Source organism: Phyllostomus discolor, chromosome 6 (genome assembly GCF_004126475.2).
Source record: "Phyllostomus discolor isolate MPI-MPIP mPhyDis1 chromosome 6, mPhyDis1.pri.v3, whole genome shotgun sequence".
Taxonomy (NCBI): Eukaryota; Metazoa; Chordata; class Mammalia; order Chiroptera; family Phyllostomidae; genus Phyllostomus; species Phyllostomus discolor.
Genome location: NC_040908.2, coordinates 141,415,925 through 141,433,120, shown reverse-complemented (window position 1 = coordinate 141,433,120; position 17,196 = coordinate 141,415,925). Strand labels below are relative to the sequence as shown.

The window sequence follows — 17,196 nt, the reverse complement described above, 5'->3', positions numbered from 1 at the left end:
CTCCAATTTGATAGAGACATTGTGTCAAAGTTAACAGCTTAATGTTTGAAGGTAACAGAACTGAATTCAAATATCAATTCTGACAATTCTCATCTGCATAATCCTCAGAAAGTGATATATTCTCTCAGTTCAATTTCTTCATCTGGAAATTATGGGATGAAAACAACCTGCGGAACTGCTGTTAAATGAGATGATATTTATAAAGAGCTCATCATAGGGAGCTTGATTAAATGTGCACTTGAACCAGAGCATCTGAACATGGCTGGAGGAAAACATACTACAATGACTGATCCTATTGCTTGCCAGCTAATCTCTTCTTAACTCTTACTCCCCTAGCTGACTGTTTCTCACGTTCTCTATCACCAAATCTCCCACACTTCCTCCTCCTACTCATGCTTAGCTGACAACTTTGCTTCTCATTTCAGTAAAAAGTAGGACTCAGAAGAGAAATTTCATACACTCCCACCACCACATTCATCAATCTGTCTGTGTCTGTGTCCTTATCACCCATTTGATGTAACATAGATATATTTGTAAATTTATCGATCACTTTACCAAGATGTAAACTCCTTAGGAGCAAGGCCTTTCTCTATTTTTCTCACTGCTGCATCCCCAGCACCTAAGACAGTGCCCGTACATTGCAGACACTCATTATTTGCTAAATAAATTCGTAGTAAATGGTAGATGCTCAATAAATGATTACTAATCTCATTTATTTCCCTAGATTCCAACTGCCTAGTGGGGAAGACAGCCAATGCACAGACAGTGACCATTCATGGCCATAACTGCAGTGACACTGAGAGAGGAGCCCGCACAAACTGTGGTAACCACATGGGGCGGGGGGCGAATGTATTTAATAGAACAGACACTGTTGAGTCAAATCCTGGCTCTGCTAGTTCTTGTCTCTTTGATTTTGGACTAATTACTTCATTTCTCTCAGTCTCATTTTCCTCGTGTGGAAAATGATTGTAATTATCACGCTGCCTTTGTGAAGATGTTTTGAGATTCTGCTTCCTCCTGGTATGAGCACATTTTTCTCTTTAGATACGTAACCTTCCGTATTGAGATCATCTACTTGCATATGGCTGTGAATTGTGCCTAGTTTGAATCTGGAATTTATTTCACTCAAGTACTTAGTTCATACATGAAATACATTTGTTGAGTGCTGGCATTTTTGATCTATAGCAATCCTTAACCAAGTAATAGATAACATAGCCACTTTCTCCCAAGTTTGCTGACCATCCTGGCTTCAGGATACATTTCTAAGTTGCAGATTGAAATTAGGTTCATAGTTGACCGGTTTTTTCACTGACGTCCTTAATTTTATTTAAATCAAACTATCTGCTGAGAGGGTAAATTTTTGGCCCGGATTTTGGACCAATGTCTGAAAGCTTAAAATCTTTCTCAGGGCAAGGTTTCACCTCTCAGCGACTCTCATGTTTTTTATCAGAAATAGAACATGATTTTTATCCACGTAAGGGGGACTCAAGCATAAGATATTATTATGCCACTATTGTTTCTCTCTCCTCCTGTTCTTACCCAAATTCTCTTTACTATGTCTCTGCTCTTATGTGCATGGCTCTGTAAATTGGAGAAAAAAGGGACAGGAAAGGACCTAACTGGTTTTGAGCACCCACAGTGTCCAGGCACTCTGTGATGTACAGTACTTATATTTTATCATCTATTCTTCACATCCCAAAGCTGAGCAGATCACCTCTTTTATATATAGAAAAAGTGAGGCTCAGATCATTTACAAGACTAAGTCAAGCTCACAAAGCAGAGAATCAAAGCCAGATCTACTGACTCCAAAGACGGTTCTCTTTTCATAACACAGTATTTCAAAGGTGGAGAGCTTTCTTGACATACTATACTTTCACCTTCCTAACAAATTCTAACGATTTTTTTGAAAGACATATCTGCTTCCATTACAGCCTTGCATTTTCATGTTACTGGTGAAATGATATTTATTTCTTGGGATGACTTCCTTTCTTGTCTGTAGTTTATGGTTTGGCTCAGGGATAAATATAAATAGAGGGTAGAATCGTGGGTAAAGGGCTTCCCTGGGGTGGGAGTTGGACCTCACAGGATAGATGGGTGAAGGTTAGCCAGACAAAATGAATGGCATAAGGAGAGCATGGATAAAAGTAGGAATGTACAAGCTTCTGGAGGTGGTGCCAGATTGTGGGATGACTGGAAAGTCCCAGGGAAGACTTGGGGCTTCATTGTGCCACAGTGAGAACAGAGCAAGGGGGAAGAGGGCTGGCGATGGGCATCAGGAAAATGAACCTGCAGAGTTGTGCAAGGTGGGTGTGTACACCGAGGCCGTGTTATTTCAGCAACCAGACATGAGATGATAAAAGGCTCCAGCTGAATTGCTGGCAAGAGAGACAACCTATACAATGTTTTCTTCCTATAACCTGTTGAGTATCAGTCTGTTTTGGGCAAACATATGATATATGTGGAATCTGAACAGCCACTGGGGGAAAAGGGAGAAAGAGATTTCACTAATGGGATCCAGCATTTTTTTTTTTTTTTTTTTTTTTTTTTGGTAAACAAGTGTAGTGCTCAAGAGGATCAAGAAGCCTCTTAGGACTGCCTGGTCTCCACAGTTACTTACACCTGTCATTCAGGGAACCTTTGAGAAGGTTAAGTGCGTTAATAAGTAAAGTGTGACATTGCCCTTCACTCAACATTGTGTAACTCTGAAAGATAGATAGATAGTATTTCTATCATGCAGATAAAGATTTGGGGGCAGAGAAATGTTAAATAAATTGTTTAGGGTCAGAGACCTAGCAATACCTAGGGTCCAGAGCCCTCTTAACTACATTGCGACACTGTTCTCGTGACTAAGAGCAAAGTTACAAACTGAGAAAAGTAGAGAAGTTCGAGAGAAAGAATATTGTTAAGTTAGAGCATTCACTGAATGGAACAGAGGTTAAAAATTATCTAATATGTTCAACCAGAAATAAGGCAAATCAATAGGGTGTGTAAATAGCAACAACAGAAATTTTAAAAAATCAATGCTTTTTTATACAGGGATAAAATTTTTTTAATTAAAAAATATTTATTTATTTATTTATTTATTTATTTGCCATGGGCACATTTGAAAGTTTGGGACTGAAACTTAAAAAAAGGAATTTAAGTATGATGAAGATACTCATTATCCCCAAACTAAAGTGTTGTTCTATGTTCTACTATTTTGAAGAAGCAAAGTAGAACAAGAAGTGAGAGGTAACAGTTTTGCAACCAGTTGTCCTCTGGTGGTTTTTTTCTTTCTTTTTCTTTTTTTCCTTATGAATATCCTGATGTGTAGGCACTAGCAAAAATGGCAGGCTAAATATATAACATGTGTGTAGGTTTGGTAAAAATAAAGCCAGCTTATGAAGTGATCCAACCTTACTTCTTGAAATCGTCACAATTTTGAATTTTCTAAATGTATAAATGCTAAATTTGGAGTCTAACTGCCAATGTTATAAAACTCATTTCTGTTCTGCAAGAAAAAGGAAGCCTAGTTTATGAGAAATGGAAGCTTTTCACTCATTGAAGAAAGCTCATTCTACTTTTACTCTGAAAAAAAATAGGAAAATAAGAAGTAAACTTACTTTGGTGTAACTACAGAAAATTGTTTTTTCAGGAAAAAAAACATTAGTGTATTTTCCTTAATTTTTGTTTTGGCAAGTTTACTGAGAAAACATGAAAAAGAAATGGACTGTAATAATTCTTCCTTGATTTGCTTTAGGTTCTCAAAAATATCCTCAAACATTTTCACAGCTTTAAACACACCAGCTTTTAAAAAAATACATAAAAAACACATGGCCAGGGTATTATTTATTTAAACATTTAAATATTCACTTATTATCTTTTTAACTGAAGTAAAATTGGTATGTAACATTATATTAGTTTTAAGTGTATGGCATAGTATTTAATGCCATATACTTTGTATATATTACAAAGCAATTACAACTAGTCTAGATAACATCCATCACCCTACAACTGACCCCCTTCACTCATATTGCCAATCCTCCAACCTCCTTCCCCTCTGATAACAATCTATTCTTTGCATCTATGAATTTTAGTTTCATTTCTTAATTTGTTTTAGATTCTACATATAAGTGAAATTATACAGTACTTGTTTTTCTCTATCTAAATTATTTCACTTGGCATACCACCTTCTAGATCCATCTGTTATTAAAATGGCAAGATTTCTGTTTTATGGTTGTGTAGCATTCTCTTGCATGTACATACCACATCTTCTTTATCCATTCATATATCAATGAACACCTAGATTGTTTTCAGGCATTGGTTATTGTAAATAATATTGTGATGAATATAGGGATGCATATATCTTTTTGAATTAGTGTTATCATTTAAAAAAATAAGTGCAGAACTGGAATAGTCAGATCATGATGTAGTTCTATCTTTAATATTTTTGAGAAATTTTTGTACTGTTTTATATAGTGGCTGTACTGATTCATATTCTCACCAAAGTTATGTGAGTGTTCTCTTTTCTACACATCTTCTGAAATATGTATTTGTCTTTTTGATAATAGCCATTGTAATAGGCATGAAATATCTCACTGTGGTTTTGATTTTCATTTTCCTGATAATTAATAAAATGTGCCTTTGGGCATCTGTATGTCTTCTTTGGAAAAAAATGTCCACTTAGATCTTCAGTTTGTTTTTTAATCAAATTTTTTGTTAATGAGTTGAGTTCTTTACATGTTTTGAATATTAGCCCCTTATCAAATACGACTTGCAAGTATATTTTCCCACTCAGTAGGTTGCCTTTACTTTTTAATAATGGTTTCCTTTGTTGTATAAAAGCATTTTATTTTGATGTAGGGTCACTTGTTTTTTACTTTTGTTGCTTTTGCAATCAGATCCAAAAATTTAACAAGACTGATGTCAAGAAGAGTATCACCTAGAGTTTTATGTTATTCTTCTAGGAGTTTTATGTTTTTAGGCCTTACATTCATGCCTTCTATCCATTTTCAGTTCATTTTTTGTATGGTGTGAGACAGTGGTATAGTTTTATTCTTTTCATATGGCTGTCTAATTTAAGAAATTATCCTTTCTCCACTGTATATTCTTGGCTCCTTTCTCATAAATTAACTCACCATATTTGCATTGGTTTATTTTGGGCTCTCTATTCTGTTTAATTGATTTATGGGTCTGATTTTATGCATGTACCATACTGTTTTGATTAATATAGCTTTATCATATAGTTTGTAATCTGGGGTCATGATAGCTCCAACTTTGTTCTTTTTTCTCAAGATTGCTTTGGCTACTTGAGCTTTTCTGTGGTTTTATACAAATTTTAGAATTGTTTGTTTTAGTTCTGTGAAAAATGCCATTAGAATTTTCATAGGGATTTTATTGAATCTGTTTAATATTAACATTGGATGATAATATGATACTTTGTTTTATGAAGTTAAGTAAAAAAAGAGATTTTTAAAGAATATGGTTAATATTCTAAGATTTAAAAAAAATTAATAGTGTACAGTCTTTTAAAATAATTCTCTAATATATCCCATTGTAAAATATACTTATCTTTAATATTTATCTCTGCTCATGTGGTATGTGTCTTCCAGGTGGAAATATGAATGGAGATTAAAAAAAGGCAAAAGGAGGATATGACCTAGCATTTACAAGGGCAATGAAAAACTAGGCAGATGATAATGGAAACAAACTTTAGATTATTTATACTTGCTAAGGACACTATAGAATGCTACAGGACAAATCTCGGGTTGTGAGTCTTCCATCCTGGGATCACTGACAGAACAAGGGTGACTCCAACTGTTGTTGGAATATTAGAACCTTTGCTATTATGCCCAAGTGTATCAAGTTCAATGCAGAAATTGAGTGTAACAATAAATGATATGTAATTCAAAAAAGAGCAGGACACATTGGAAGACATCAGTATAACCCAGAGTAAAAATGAAGCAAAATATACATGTATGAACTCACTGGCATTTAAAATACCCATATTCATTTTATTAAAGCCCCAAAGACATTTCTATGAAAGTCAGTAGGTCCCTTTCACACATAAGAGTTAGAACAGAATAGGGACTTGTTTCTTGAACATATGAAGACTTTGAGCTGTTATGCCACCTACGCCTCAGAGGGTGAGCTTGGGTGACCTCAGGGAAGGAATCTTTTTTTCTTCTTTAGGAAGGGACTCTATTAGGGTATGTGATGTGTGGCTTGATTGCTCTGATGCAGCTGTTTCAGCAAAGCTGTTCTGAAGCCATTCTGACCTGGCAGCTGTGGCACTGGTTAGGATGGTCTAAGGCAGCCTGAAAAAAGCAACCTCCCAGACCCCTTTATAATAACCAAGCAATATATGAAACCAATGTCCTCACCTTACCTCTGCCCTGCATTGCAGAGTCCTGCCGTTTAAGAATGGGTGAAGGTGAGGGGCAAGGCTTAGAGACGGGGTGAACTGTCACAGGGGAGTTAGGTATATTTAATATGTATATTACTTGCTAATTAAAAAAAAGTGATTCTTTGCTTTTTTAAAACAAATCTGTAAAAGTACTGTCTGTACCAAAACAATTCTATTCCTTGCATTATAATAAAAATCTTCATCTTCAAGGACATACACGGCCCCCTGCAAGCAAGGGGAGGTGTGTTCCAACCCCCTACCCCCGCCCCAGTCATGGGCAAGCTGCAGAGATTTAGAGGGCCCAGACAGCCATTTGAGAGTTTCCACTCCCTCTCTGGCTTAGTCCTTTTGAAACAAAAGAGGGGGTTATGGCTGTGGGCTGGAGGGAGGTAATCTGATGAAAGAGACAGGAGGAGATTTGCTCTACTGTCAGAGGGGCATATCAAATTGAGAGGAAATGTTCTTTTCTGACTACGGAATGTACTCAGTCTCTGGACTGCTGAGAAAAACTGAGCAGACTACCTCCATGGGAAAAAGTCTGCTTAAAATGACAAATTTTTAAGTTTCTGTTTGCAGTAACAGACACTACTAAAGTCAGGGAATAATATGCAAATATTTCAGTAACATTTGAAAGAGATAGATAGAATAAGCATTCGTTCTGATACTAAGTGTTAATTTAAAACCCCAAATTTTTAGATATATATATTTATAACCTCATATTGTATATTATTTGTGTATTAATTTTTTTCCCATTTCAGTCCTATCAATTATGTTATGGGAATTTTGTATATTAAAGTTAGTCACAAAAATGAGTGTGCAATTATGTCAGTTTCACATGGAAGCTAAAGAATAATTACATAAAATATTCATATTTTGATTGTGCTAGTAAGTTTTCCACTTTTATCCATATATTTGGACATGTACATGTGTTGGTTTTCATCAGTCCATTTTTAAGTTGGTAGAGTTTAAAGAATAGGACCACCAACCTCCTATCCTGCAGGTCATTATGTTTCTCTTGAGTACAAATTCTAACCCCACCGTCTGTGCTGCTTCCCCAGTTTAGGCTCTCAGTTCTTTCACGGGATCATTTTTAGGCGGCATTATGGTCACCCTGCTTCCGGTCACTCCTCACACCAGTCCCTTCAACACAGATGACCAGACCAAGACCTTCCTACAATGTAGATCCAATCACTTCACTGTCTTTTGTAAAATGAACACAAATCAAGAACCAAAGGTGCACAATGGAGAGGGGAGAAATGCAACAAGAGAAAAACGAAGCTAAGGAGACATTCACAAACTGGTACGGATTTTGAGAAATGATATGCATTTGGTCAAAATACGTATACAACTCTGAAAACACAAAACATGTTCCAAAAAAAAAAACAAACCAACCCCAAAACAATCTTCTCATTAAATCTATAAAGATCTTAAATTCATTTCTCTGGCTTTATAGAATAAACCTGAGAACTAATGAAACAGGACATGCTTGAATTCTATGTTGAGGAAACTTCTTTATCTAAGGGTTTAGGACTAAGAGTCTTAGTCGGGCCCTAGAGTCACTTGATGGTTTGGCCCCTTCCTTCTTCTCTGTGGCCTGACAATTTTAACTTTAGCAGCACTAAACAAATTGCAGTTTCCCAAGCCTACCCTGCTATTTCACACTTCCAGGATTTTCCACAGGCTTTTTCCTCTATTGAAGATTTCCTGACTTTCTACCTTTGCCTGACAAACTGATTCTTCAAAACCTAGCTCAATCATGACCTCCCTTCCGAGGACCACTTCCTTATCTCTTCAGATTCTTTCCTTTATGTTATAATTAACCGTCTATACATGTTGTAATGGACTTAAAATAATGCATTATACATATTTGTTTTCACAGCTAGTGTATCCTCCTAGACTTGATAAACCCTCGAGGATAGAACCCATGTCTTTTTTAAACTTGGTAGTTCCTTAAAGAGACTCCGGCACAAAATAGGTGCCCCATCTATGTGCCACTAAACAGAAAATTATGAGGGAATGATTATTGTCCAAATCTTCCTTCTGGCTGTGTCTTTCCCACGACCCAGCTTCTTCTGGCTGCTTATCATTTATCTTGTCAGGTTCGAGTTCAACATCTAGTGCCAAGGGAAGATCAAGGAAAAGTCTACATCTTGATGCCAGATTTTAAAAGTCTTTTCCTCACTCTAAGGAAAGAACAGAAGAGGAAGAATTGCCCCTGAGGACTAAAGACAAAACAAAATGCTTTCACAAGTGTAACTGAGCTTGTTTACATATTCTGGAGTACAAATATTTGAAAATACGCGAGCGCAGTGGAATAGGTGTCAGATTCTACAGGCAAACAGCCATAGAAGCAATATTCCAAAATGGCCCATTAATTTCGTCTTTAACCCACCAACTGCACAGCTTGAGAATATATTTTAAAAACCTGATCTTGTTTTAAACCATTAAAATATTTTCCAGTGCCTAAAGCAGCCAGTTCTCCTTACATTATTCATGGTTGCAGTCTGTCAGTGTGACCAGTTTTTTCCACTACTTAACTAAGTATAGTATTGTTTCCATTTTGCTACTGCCTGATAGTATTGAGAAATATAAGCTATAAACTGCACTTTTCAAGAAATATTCATGGGGGGGGGGCAGCGGGGACCGTATCCTTTTACAATGCTTAGAAGCTTAAGCTGTAATAATACAAAAGTTCCTTTTATTTCCTGAAATAATCAAGAGAAGAGCCCGTAGGAAATTAAAGTAAAATCCCACAGGATTACTAAATTCGGGCAGGGTTAAAGAAAAATATTTTGAGTACCAGAAGAAATGTAAAATAAATAAAAAAATAATAATACATTAGTGATTCTGCTATGTGACCCAGTCACTCCTCAGTTGTGTAACTGGGGAGCTCTTGAAGTATCCAGCAATGCACTCACTTGGGAAAGCAGGAAATACATACTTTCCTGGGTACCTGAAAGGGTTCTACCAGCAGGCTGGACTAGATAAAGAGGAAAATGGATTCCTGGTGGTTTAGACAGAAAGCACTAGAAGAAAATCTTGTCAGTTGTCAGAATGGTGAGACTAAGGAATAAAAGAGGCTGGTTCTTGACAAGACTGGCCTATGATTCAACTGGAAGGGGGCAATATCGTACCCTGTTGATAACCACAGGCCTAGGTGAAGGTGTGCGGTTCGAGATGACTAATTACTAACATCTCCGTATCCAGTAAACTGTTTAAAGCCTAGCATTTAAAATCATGGAGAGTTACCACATATATCTGAGAATTTCAGTATTGAAAGGAGTAAGGTAATATTGCTATCTTGGGATATGGCCCAGAATTCCCAGAGAGGAGTTACAAATTCAGCAAGGTTCGAAGAGGCAGAAGTTCAGTATTTCTGGTTGATAGTGGGTAAGAAAGTTTAGGGAAACTTGCCTTATTAGTGTGTTTGTAGAAGTCAAGATTCTAGTAAATACGTAAAAATCACCATGTTTTTAGAATTTGCCTTTGACCCGCATAATCTTATGATACAAATCTTCAGAATACACAGAGAGTAAATTATTAACACTTTCTACTTCTCTCTAGTGCCGCTGCTGGAGTCGTAATTATTGTGCATCTCCTAAAAAGTAGTACTTTTAAAAAGAGCTTTCTATCTATATTAAGTATTTAGTTTATTTCGCCTCTGCTCAAGAATAAAGTCTTTTTTTCTTTCAAATCCATTTGTTTCAGATTCTATGAACATTTATGTGGTGACAGGTTCTCTTGAGACCCATGTAAACTCTCCCCGAGCCAATTTGCTGTGCACACTCATACATGTGTGCACACTCTCATATACACACAATGCTGTATGTGACTTCATGGGCTCCATGGACTGCGTAATTTTATCTGTGGATACCAGGATAGGAATTTCTGCTTAGCTGACTTGGTGTTATTCTGGTCCTAGGTAAAATTATTAAGAAGGGCAACTCTGGTTTGTGCACAGTTCTGCAGCAATCACTTTTGGATTGTTTGTAGTGTGCCAGGTTTCACAGTATATGAGAAGGATACACGTTTGTTGTATTTCTTTCCTTCCTGTCTCTTTAGAATGTCTAGAACTGATCTATGTTTCTTTTCATCACTCTCCAAATGATCTGCATTGGCAAACCATTGAACATTCCACATAAATCACCATAATATTATAATGAAAGCACAAGGGTTTGAATTGGCTTTTGAGCAAATTGCTTACTGTACAAGTTTAGACATTGAAGACCATGGGAAGGTTACCTGGAAAAAACAATTCCCTTTGGAGCTTTTCCCTGGCGTGCTGTGAAAAGCACCTTTTCTTCAGCCAATCAGCTTCAAATTCACTGTAATGTTCATTTGGCCATGTGATAAGAACCTGTTAACACAGAAAGCAAGTATCACCTACAGGTATATTATGCTTTGATATACTTCAGTTCTTCACTGTTGCCCTATTTCTTAATGCTATTCAAGATAATCAGGGAATTAATTTCTTTCGTCTTTTTTTGCCTATGCACACACAAGCATACAATAAACTTTTGGAAAACAAGGATGCTGAAAGCCAAGGAGATCCCTCTGCGTTCCGAGGCCCCTTAAATATCACACAAGAAATAAATCCTGGCTAGATCTGACATTCTTGTTCTATATTCTCTAAGTCTGTGGTTTCCAAACTTTCTGTGATGACTTGAAGTTAGATATAACTTAATGTTCCTGCCCAGAGTGTCAGAAATAGTAATGACGTGACCATGCAGATAAAAATAATAGCACAAAAGTAACACCACTTTGAGTGCATACTGTAATATGAGCACTACAAACATACCTCATCAGTCCTCATGCAACGCTAGGGAGAAGGTACTACTATCACTCACATTACTTCAGGTGAGGAATGTAAGAGTAAATGCTATTTCTATGGTCACACAGCTACCAAGTAGTGAACCCTGGGAGTACCTCCTCAAGTGGAGATGAAGACAAGAATGAGAAGAGGGTGACTTGGCCACATTTGCTTTTCTGTAACTATGCTAATAAATTTGGAAGGAAGAAACACAAAATGGTGGCCACATGTAGTTTGTAGTTTTGAGAGCTATGCTTTTGGGACCTCTAGAATAAACCTTGTACATTGACTCACTAATTGGACTGCTTATTATATGCTAGACACAATGTTAAACACTTTTGCCCATATTATCTCAGTGAATTCTCCTCCTTTCAGCTCTCTGAACCAATTCTGGTGGAATAGCTGTCTTACAGATGAGTAAACTGAGGCCCAGAACCATTCTTTTTTTATAGAAATAGTTTGTATCTTCAAAGCTGTCCCTCACTGAAGGAATAAGGAGTAACACTGTAGATTTTATTAAAAAATAGTAGCAGTAATAAAAATGGTAGCAATAATAACAGAATCTTTCATTTACTGAGCAGGCTTACTTTGTACCAAGCACTATGCAAACCTGGTAATATATACAATCAAGTGAAAAAAATTCATTATAAATTATTGGAGACTAACGTTTTTATTTATGTTAGGAGAGAAGGGAGAAATGGAGATAATTTAGAGGTAATTACCCTTTTTCTGTCAAATGACACGTCTTTAATACCAATGTTCACATCAAGAGATTCCACGAGAAATTTCCGTGCTTTTGCAGAATCCAGGTAGCAGTGGGGGCACTGGCAGTTGTCCCTCAGCCACACGGCGGGGTAGAAGGACTCTGTGCCGTCATGCCAGAGAATCTGCATCAGATGAGCCCCATCCAGCACTTCCGCCTTCTGGATGGCACAGTGCATGTTTCTGGTCCTTGCAGGCAAATCTCGTCAGCCACCTGCTGTGACAAATCAGTGTTAAAAGGAATCCCAGGCAGATCGGGTCTGAACTTGACCTCTAAGAGTGTCCACCTGAACAGTTCAGGTGGACTCTGGCTTTGGCTACTTGCTCAGCTGCCAGAGTTCAAAGTTTGACTTCTCAATGCTGGGACCTCTGTTCTGGTGAGAGTATTTCATAGGCTGTAAACAGAAACACAGTAACTAAGAGTCAGTGAGATAAATGTGCTGAGTCAAGTTCCAAATGAAAAGAATTCCTTGTTTTTCTCACAGGCATGTTAGATAATAAGTTCACAACCAATGACATGTATACTTGTATATTTGTATGAAAACTTTTAAAGGAGAAAAATGCTCTAAAAATTAGAAGCCTAACAATCATACTTGTACTGTTTCAACTGATGCCCAATTGCACATACCTCTTGAAAAAAATGTTTCTATGATACAAAATTAGTAAACTTGTTTTAATAAGAGGAATACTAACACAATTTTTAAATTTTAAAAGGTACTGCACTCCATTGCATTGTACTGCTTCTATTGCATCACTTTTTATTTTTACTTATATAGTCCATTTTCTCAATGTAATATAAAAGCTCCTAGGCTCTGCAAGGAACTTGCTGGTTTGTTCTCTGAGATTTTCTGTTTTAACAGAGTGTGCCTTGATATTTTGATTAGTTTACTCTAACCCTTTACTGAATAATTTCATGCATTTACTTGGGAATGCATCACTTCTTTTTATTAAGAAATCCACCAAATTAAGAATGTGCAGCACTGACAGAAAAGGAAATCAAGCGAAACAGAGGCACCATGGCACTGTGGATGGAGCACCTCAGTGTTGACTCTGATTCCAATCATGACTATGAGTTTGATCTTCAGAAGTCATATCAGTGTTCCAAATCTCACTTTCTTCCACATAAATTTTGTTTTTAGAGTCCTAGAACATAATACATGAACTTCTTCATTTCTTCCACATTATAGTTAGCTCATCATTAATAGTAGGTCACATGTGGCAATGGGCATAAGACTTTATTGTCTTGAGATGAAGGAGAGGCAGACACACGCACACACACACAGTGACTAGAACAAGTATCTTCCGTGTACCAGACACTGCCGTTGTCAATGGAGGGTTCAGTGACAAGCGAGACGAAATAGCTCCCTGTCTTTCTGGAACTTATAAATAGGAAAGCTTTATACATCTTTAAAAATACTTTCCTCAACACTAAAATAAAACAGCTTTTAGGTGGTTGTTTTGCATAGCCTTCCTCCAACCATTAGCTTGGATAATGTAGTCAGGTTATGAAGCAGAGCTGAGACCAAAAAAAAAAAAAAGACTGCTTTCTTCATTTAGCTAACTCCCTCTAAAGTTATCTAATGATGAAAAGAAAATGCAATTCATTGGGATTCATGCTTATTCCTACTTGGAAACTCCTATTTTTTCTCTCTCTCTTTTATTTTTTAGATTTTATTTAGTTTTTTTTTTTAAAGAGGGGGAGAAACAGGGATGCCAGAGAGAACACTGATGGGTTTCTTCTCAAATGCACTCTGAGAGGGGACTGAACCCACAACCCAGGCATGTGCCTTGGCCGGGAATCGAACCAGTGACTTTTCAGGATTCTATTTTCTCTTCATAATTTATATAGCAACAGGAGAGTATTATTACTAACTAAAAATTATCAAAAATATAATTTAGTCAAACTTGGGTGTTTATTTCATAGATTCAAAAAGAAGCCCTCAGTAAGTCCAAATATCAGTTTCTCTGTGGAATGAGTAGTTAAGTTAGCTTTCCTGATAGAAGGGGAGGCTGGCAGGTTTTCTCATGGAAATGGTTTCAAAAGACAGTGATGATTCCAGTAAGTCTGGGATACTATAACTACTCATTAAGTAGCACATGACACACATGGACAGAATGGAAAGTGTAGTAAATTTTTATCTCAATCAAAGGTTGGCAACTCTTTGTAAAAGGGCAGATAGTGCATAACTCAGTGTTTGCAGGCTACATACAGTCTCTATTGCATATTCTTGTTTTATTTTTCCAAACACTATAAGAATGGAAAAACTGTTCTTACCTCAGGGGCTGTGGAAAAATAGGCCATAAGCCATATCTGGCGGTAGGTTGCCTGTCCTTGACCAAGTTATCTAAGTCATGCTTTTGCTACAGTGGAATATAACCATAGTTAAACACAGAAAATAGCCCTCTTTTTCCTACTCATATACAAGGTAAAACTTATTCAGGTATCTACTAGGTATCTTATTTCTGCCTGCTGCACGAGAGGGTGCAAAGACTACTGTGAAGTTCCAGACCTCAGGGAACAGTGAGATAATTATGAAAGTCAACCAAAAATAAGACTGGGCACAAATGACATTTTTTTTTGTCTGAGAGGCTCCAGGACAGTTGCTTAGAGAAATGGCTATTTGAAGAAGTCTTAAAGGATCTGTGATTGATGTTGCTGAATGCCTATTGATCTCATATTATTTTTCTTCTTCATTCTTCAGTGCAAGCATGAGACTAGTTCTTAGCTATATTTCACAGCTTCTCTTGTAGCTAAGATTAGTGTTTGATGTAATACTGGCCAATGAAATATATTTGGAAGTTTCTGGGTGGAAACATTTTTTTTAAATAAGTAGACTCAATTGCCACATGATGTTTTCCCTTCTTCCTGCCTGGAATGTAGATGTGGTGTTGGCAACGGAGCAGTCATTTTGCAAACATGAGGCAAAAAGCAGAAGGTTAAAATCTAAAAGTAACCTGGACTCTTCTTGATTCTGTGAAGTCATATTACCAGTACTGGACAATCACGTCTGGACTTGTTTTTACCCAAGGAAAAAATAAAATCTTTACATATGTAAACCTTTATATGCCATTTTTTTCTGGATACAAATAGATTGGATCACAAACAGAAAAAAAATGTGCAAGGTGGTTCCAAGGAGAGGAGGCAGAATGAGCCAAGGAACTAAGATTTGAAAATATGGAGTTTGAACGAACTTTCAAACTCCAGCTAAAATATGCCTTTGCTTCAGCTAAACCAAATAAAAACATGGTTTAACTGGGGCAGAAGGACTATGAGAGAGAATACAGATGAAAAGAAATGAAAAGGTGTGCTGTTCCCAGCTCAAGAAGAACTACAGACACAGGAGTTTGGGCTTAATTCTGTTATAAGTGGAAAATTTAAAACAGTTCTTTCAGGCAGAAGATTGACAAAGGACATGATACTGACAGTGTTCTAGTCTCTAAGGAGCAGGTAGCCACACTAGAATTCTAGAAGTTGTTTGGAGATTTTTATTTATTTTTTGTAGTAACCAGGTTAAGAATAAATGAGAACAGTGGGAGTAGCAGTGTAGAAGGAGAAAGAGGGAGATGTGAGCAACATTGCAAAGTCATATTTGAAGTCATTCCTCAGTTTTTGTCTTCATAACTTTTTTGGCTCTTTTATTAAAAACTGTTTATGAAAGAGATTGACTTTGTTCCCTGATTCTAGAATAAAACAATTATTTTTTTGAGCTTTCTTAAAAAGAGCAATTATAATCTGTTATTTTAAAGATGATCAAGAAATGCCATACAGAATGCAACAGTTTACATGCACAGCCCTCTGAACACGTGGCTGTGTTTACCAGGCATGTGGATATACCAAGATTTCTTGTCGTGCAAGACTGTGTTTTTTCAGTGAGTGGAAAGCACACAGAGAGATAGGAAAGATTTTGGTTTCACAGCAAATAAATATCAACAGGGATGAAGGAGCATCCAGAGGCAGAATAGAAGCAGGGAAAATATTTACATATATCTTATTTTGTTTGTCTTGTTATTCTCTTTGTTATTTAATCTATTTATAAACTGATGGATTAATCACTTGCTAAAATTACTTGCCAAGAATGAAAGGCAACACATATCTTAAAATATCAACATACGCAAAATAAACACATATAGCTTTCAAGCTCATCTACTTAACACTGAGACTATATTTAACTTTTAAAGTACATTTTACAAAATAGCCAAGGGATGTAAAGTACAACATTGAAGAATAGTTAATAATATTTTGATAACTATGCATGGTGCCAGTTGGGTACTGGGAATATTGGGGGAACACACTGTAAAGCGTATGATTGTCTATCCACTAGGTTGTAAACATCAAACTATTACAAAATAATATTAAATGTAAACTGTACTTAAAAAATAAAATTAAAAAATATATTTACAAATTGGTCCTGGCTTGATTTTTCAGTTATTGTAGGTTATAATCATATCCCCTTCATTCTCTCTTTTCTCTAAATCTACTAATTTTTCAGACTATTTTTCCAAAGATGTGATATCTAGATTCTGCATCTTTCCAGTTTACATTTGTCTTTCAAATGAGGGGGCACCGAATTTTACAAGATGGCATAGATATAATATTTCTAATATAAAAACCAAAAAAACTAGTACTTTCTCTAGAGAAAGAGTAAAGAATATCTAAAAGGTTTTTGATTTTTTTTACCTTGTGAGTTCTAAAGAATAGTGGTAACTTTATGAGATGTTATGAATTATGAAAGAGCAACTGGTTTGATTCTAAAATAAGAATATTTGTCTTAATTATGTTGATAGTAGTGTTACAATAACAGTAAGTAGAAGTAATAATTTACATTTACTGAATGCCTTTTCATGCCACTCGCTCTTCTAAGTGCTTCATGTACATTAACTCGTTGACTCTTCATTACAACTCAATGAAAAATCTACTGCAATTACTCAAATGAGCAGCAAAGGAAGAGGTTAGAGGAGATTAACATACAGATGATAGTAAAAGCCATCTTAAATTCTCCAAGAGAGTGAGACAATTAAGAAAAAATCCTTCTCATTTATGTTTATCATCCAAGTTCCATGTGTGTTGGCATATATTATGAACTCAACTCATTGTTATTATTTGTGTTCATTAATGGGTTTGAAATTGTTTGGAATAGTTTTTCTAAAACTTGAAATCAAGGATTGAGCAAAAAAGAAAAAGGACTCATGGACATGGACAACAGACGATTGCTGGTGGAAGGGGGTATAAGGGGACCAA

The 17,196-nt window shown here is 36.3% G+C and overlaps 1 protein-coding gene across 5 annotated transcripts in view; it reads right to left on the bottom strand.

Annotated features, from left to right (window-relative positions):
- BBOX1 (gamma-butyrobetaine hydroxylase 1) overlaps nucleotides 1-17,196 on the bottom strand; it is a 60,001-nt gene that overhangs the window by 37,584 nt on the left and 5,221 nt on the right. For 2 of the 5 annotated variants that reach the window (XM_036029162.1, XM_036029161.1), the window contains exons 2-3: nucleotides 11,918-12,174; nucleotides 10,628-10,742 (exon numbers count right to left, since the gene is read on the bottom strand). In XM_036029162.1, the coding sequence (XP_035885055.1) occupies nucleotides 10,628-10,742; nucleotides 11,918-12,136 (334 nt within the window). In that variant the 5' untranslated portion in view covers nucleotides 12,137-12,174. Of the gene's footprint in view, nucleotides 1-10,627; nucleotides 10,743-11,917; nucleotides 12,223-17,196 lie in introns of those variants that run through there. The other 3 variants (XM_036029160.1, XM_036029163.1, XM_028517024.2) reach the window with 2 other exon arrangements.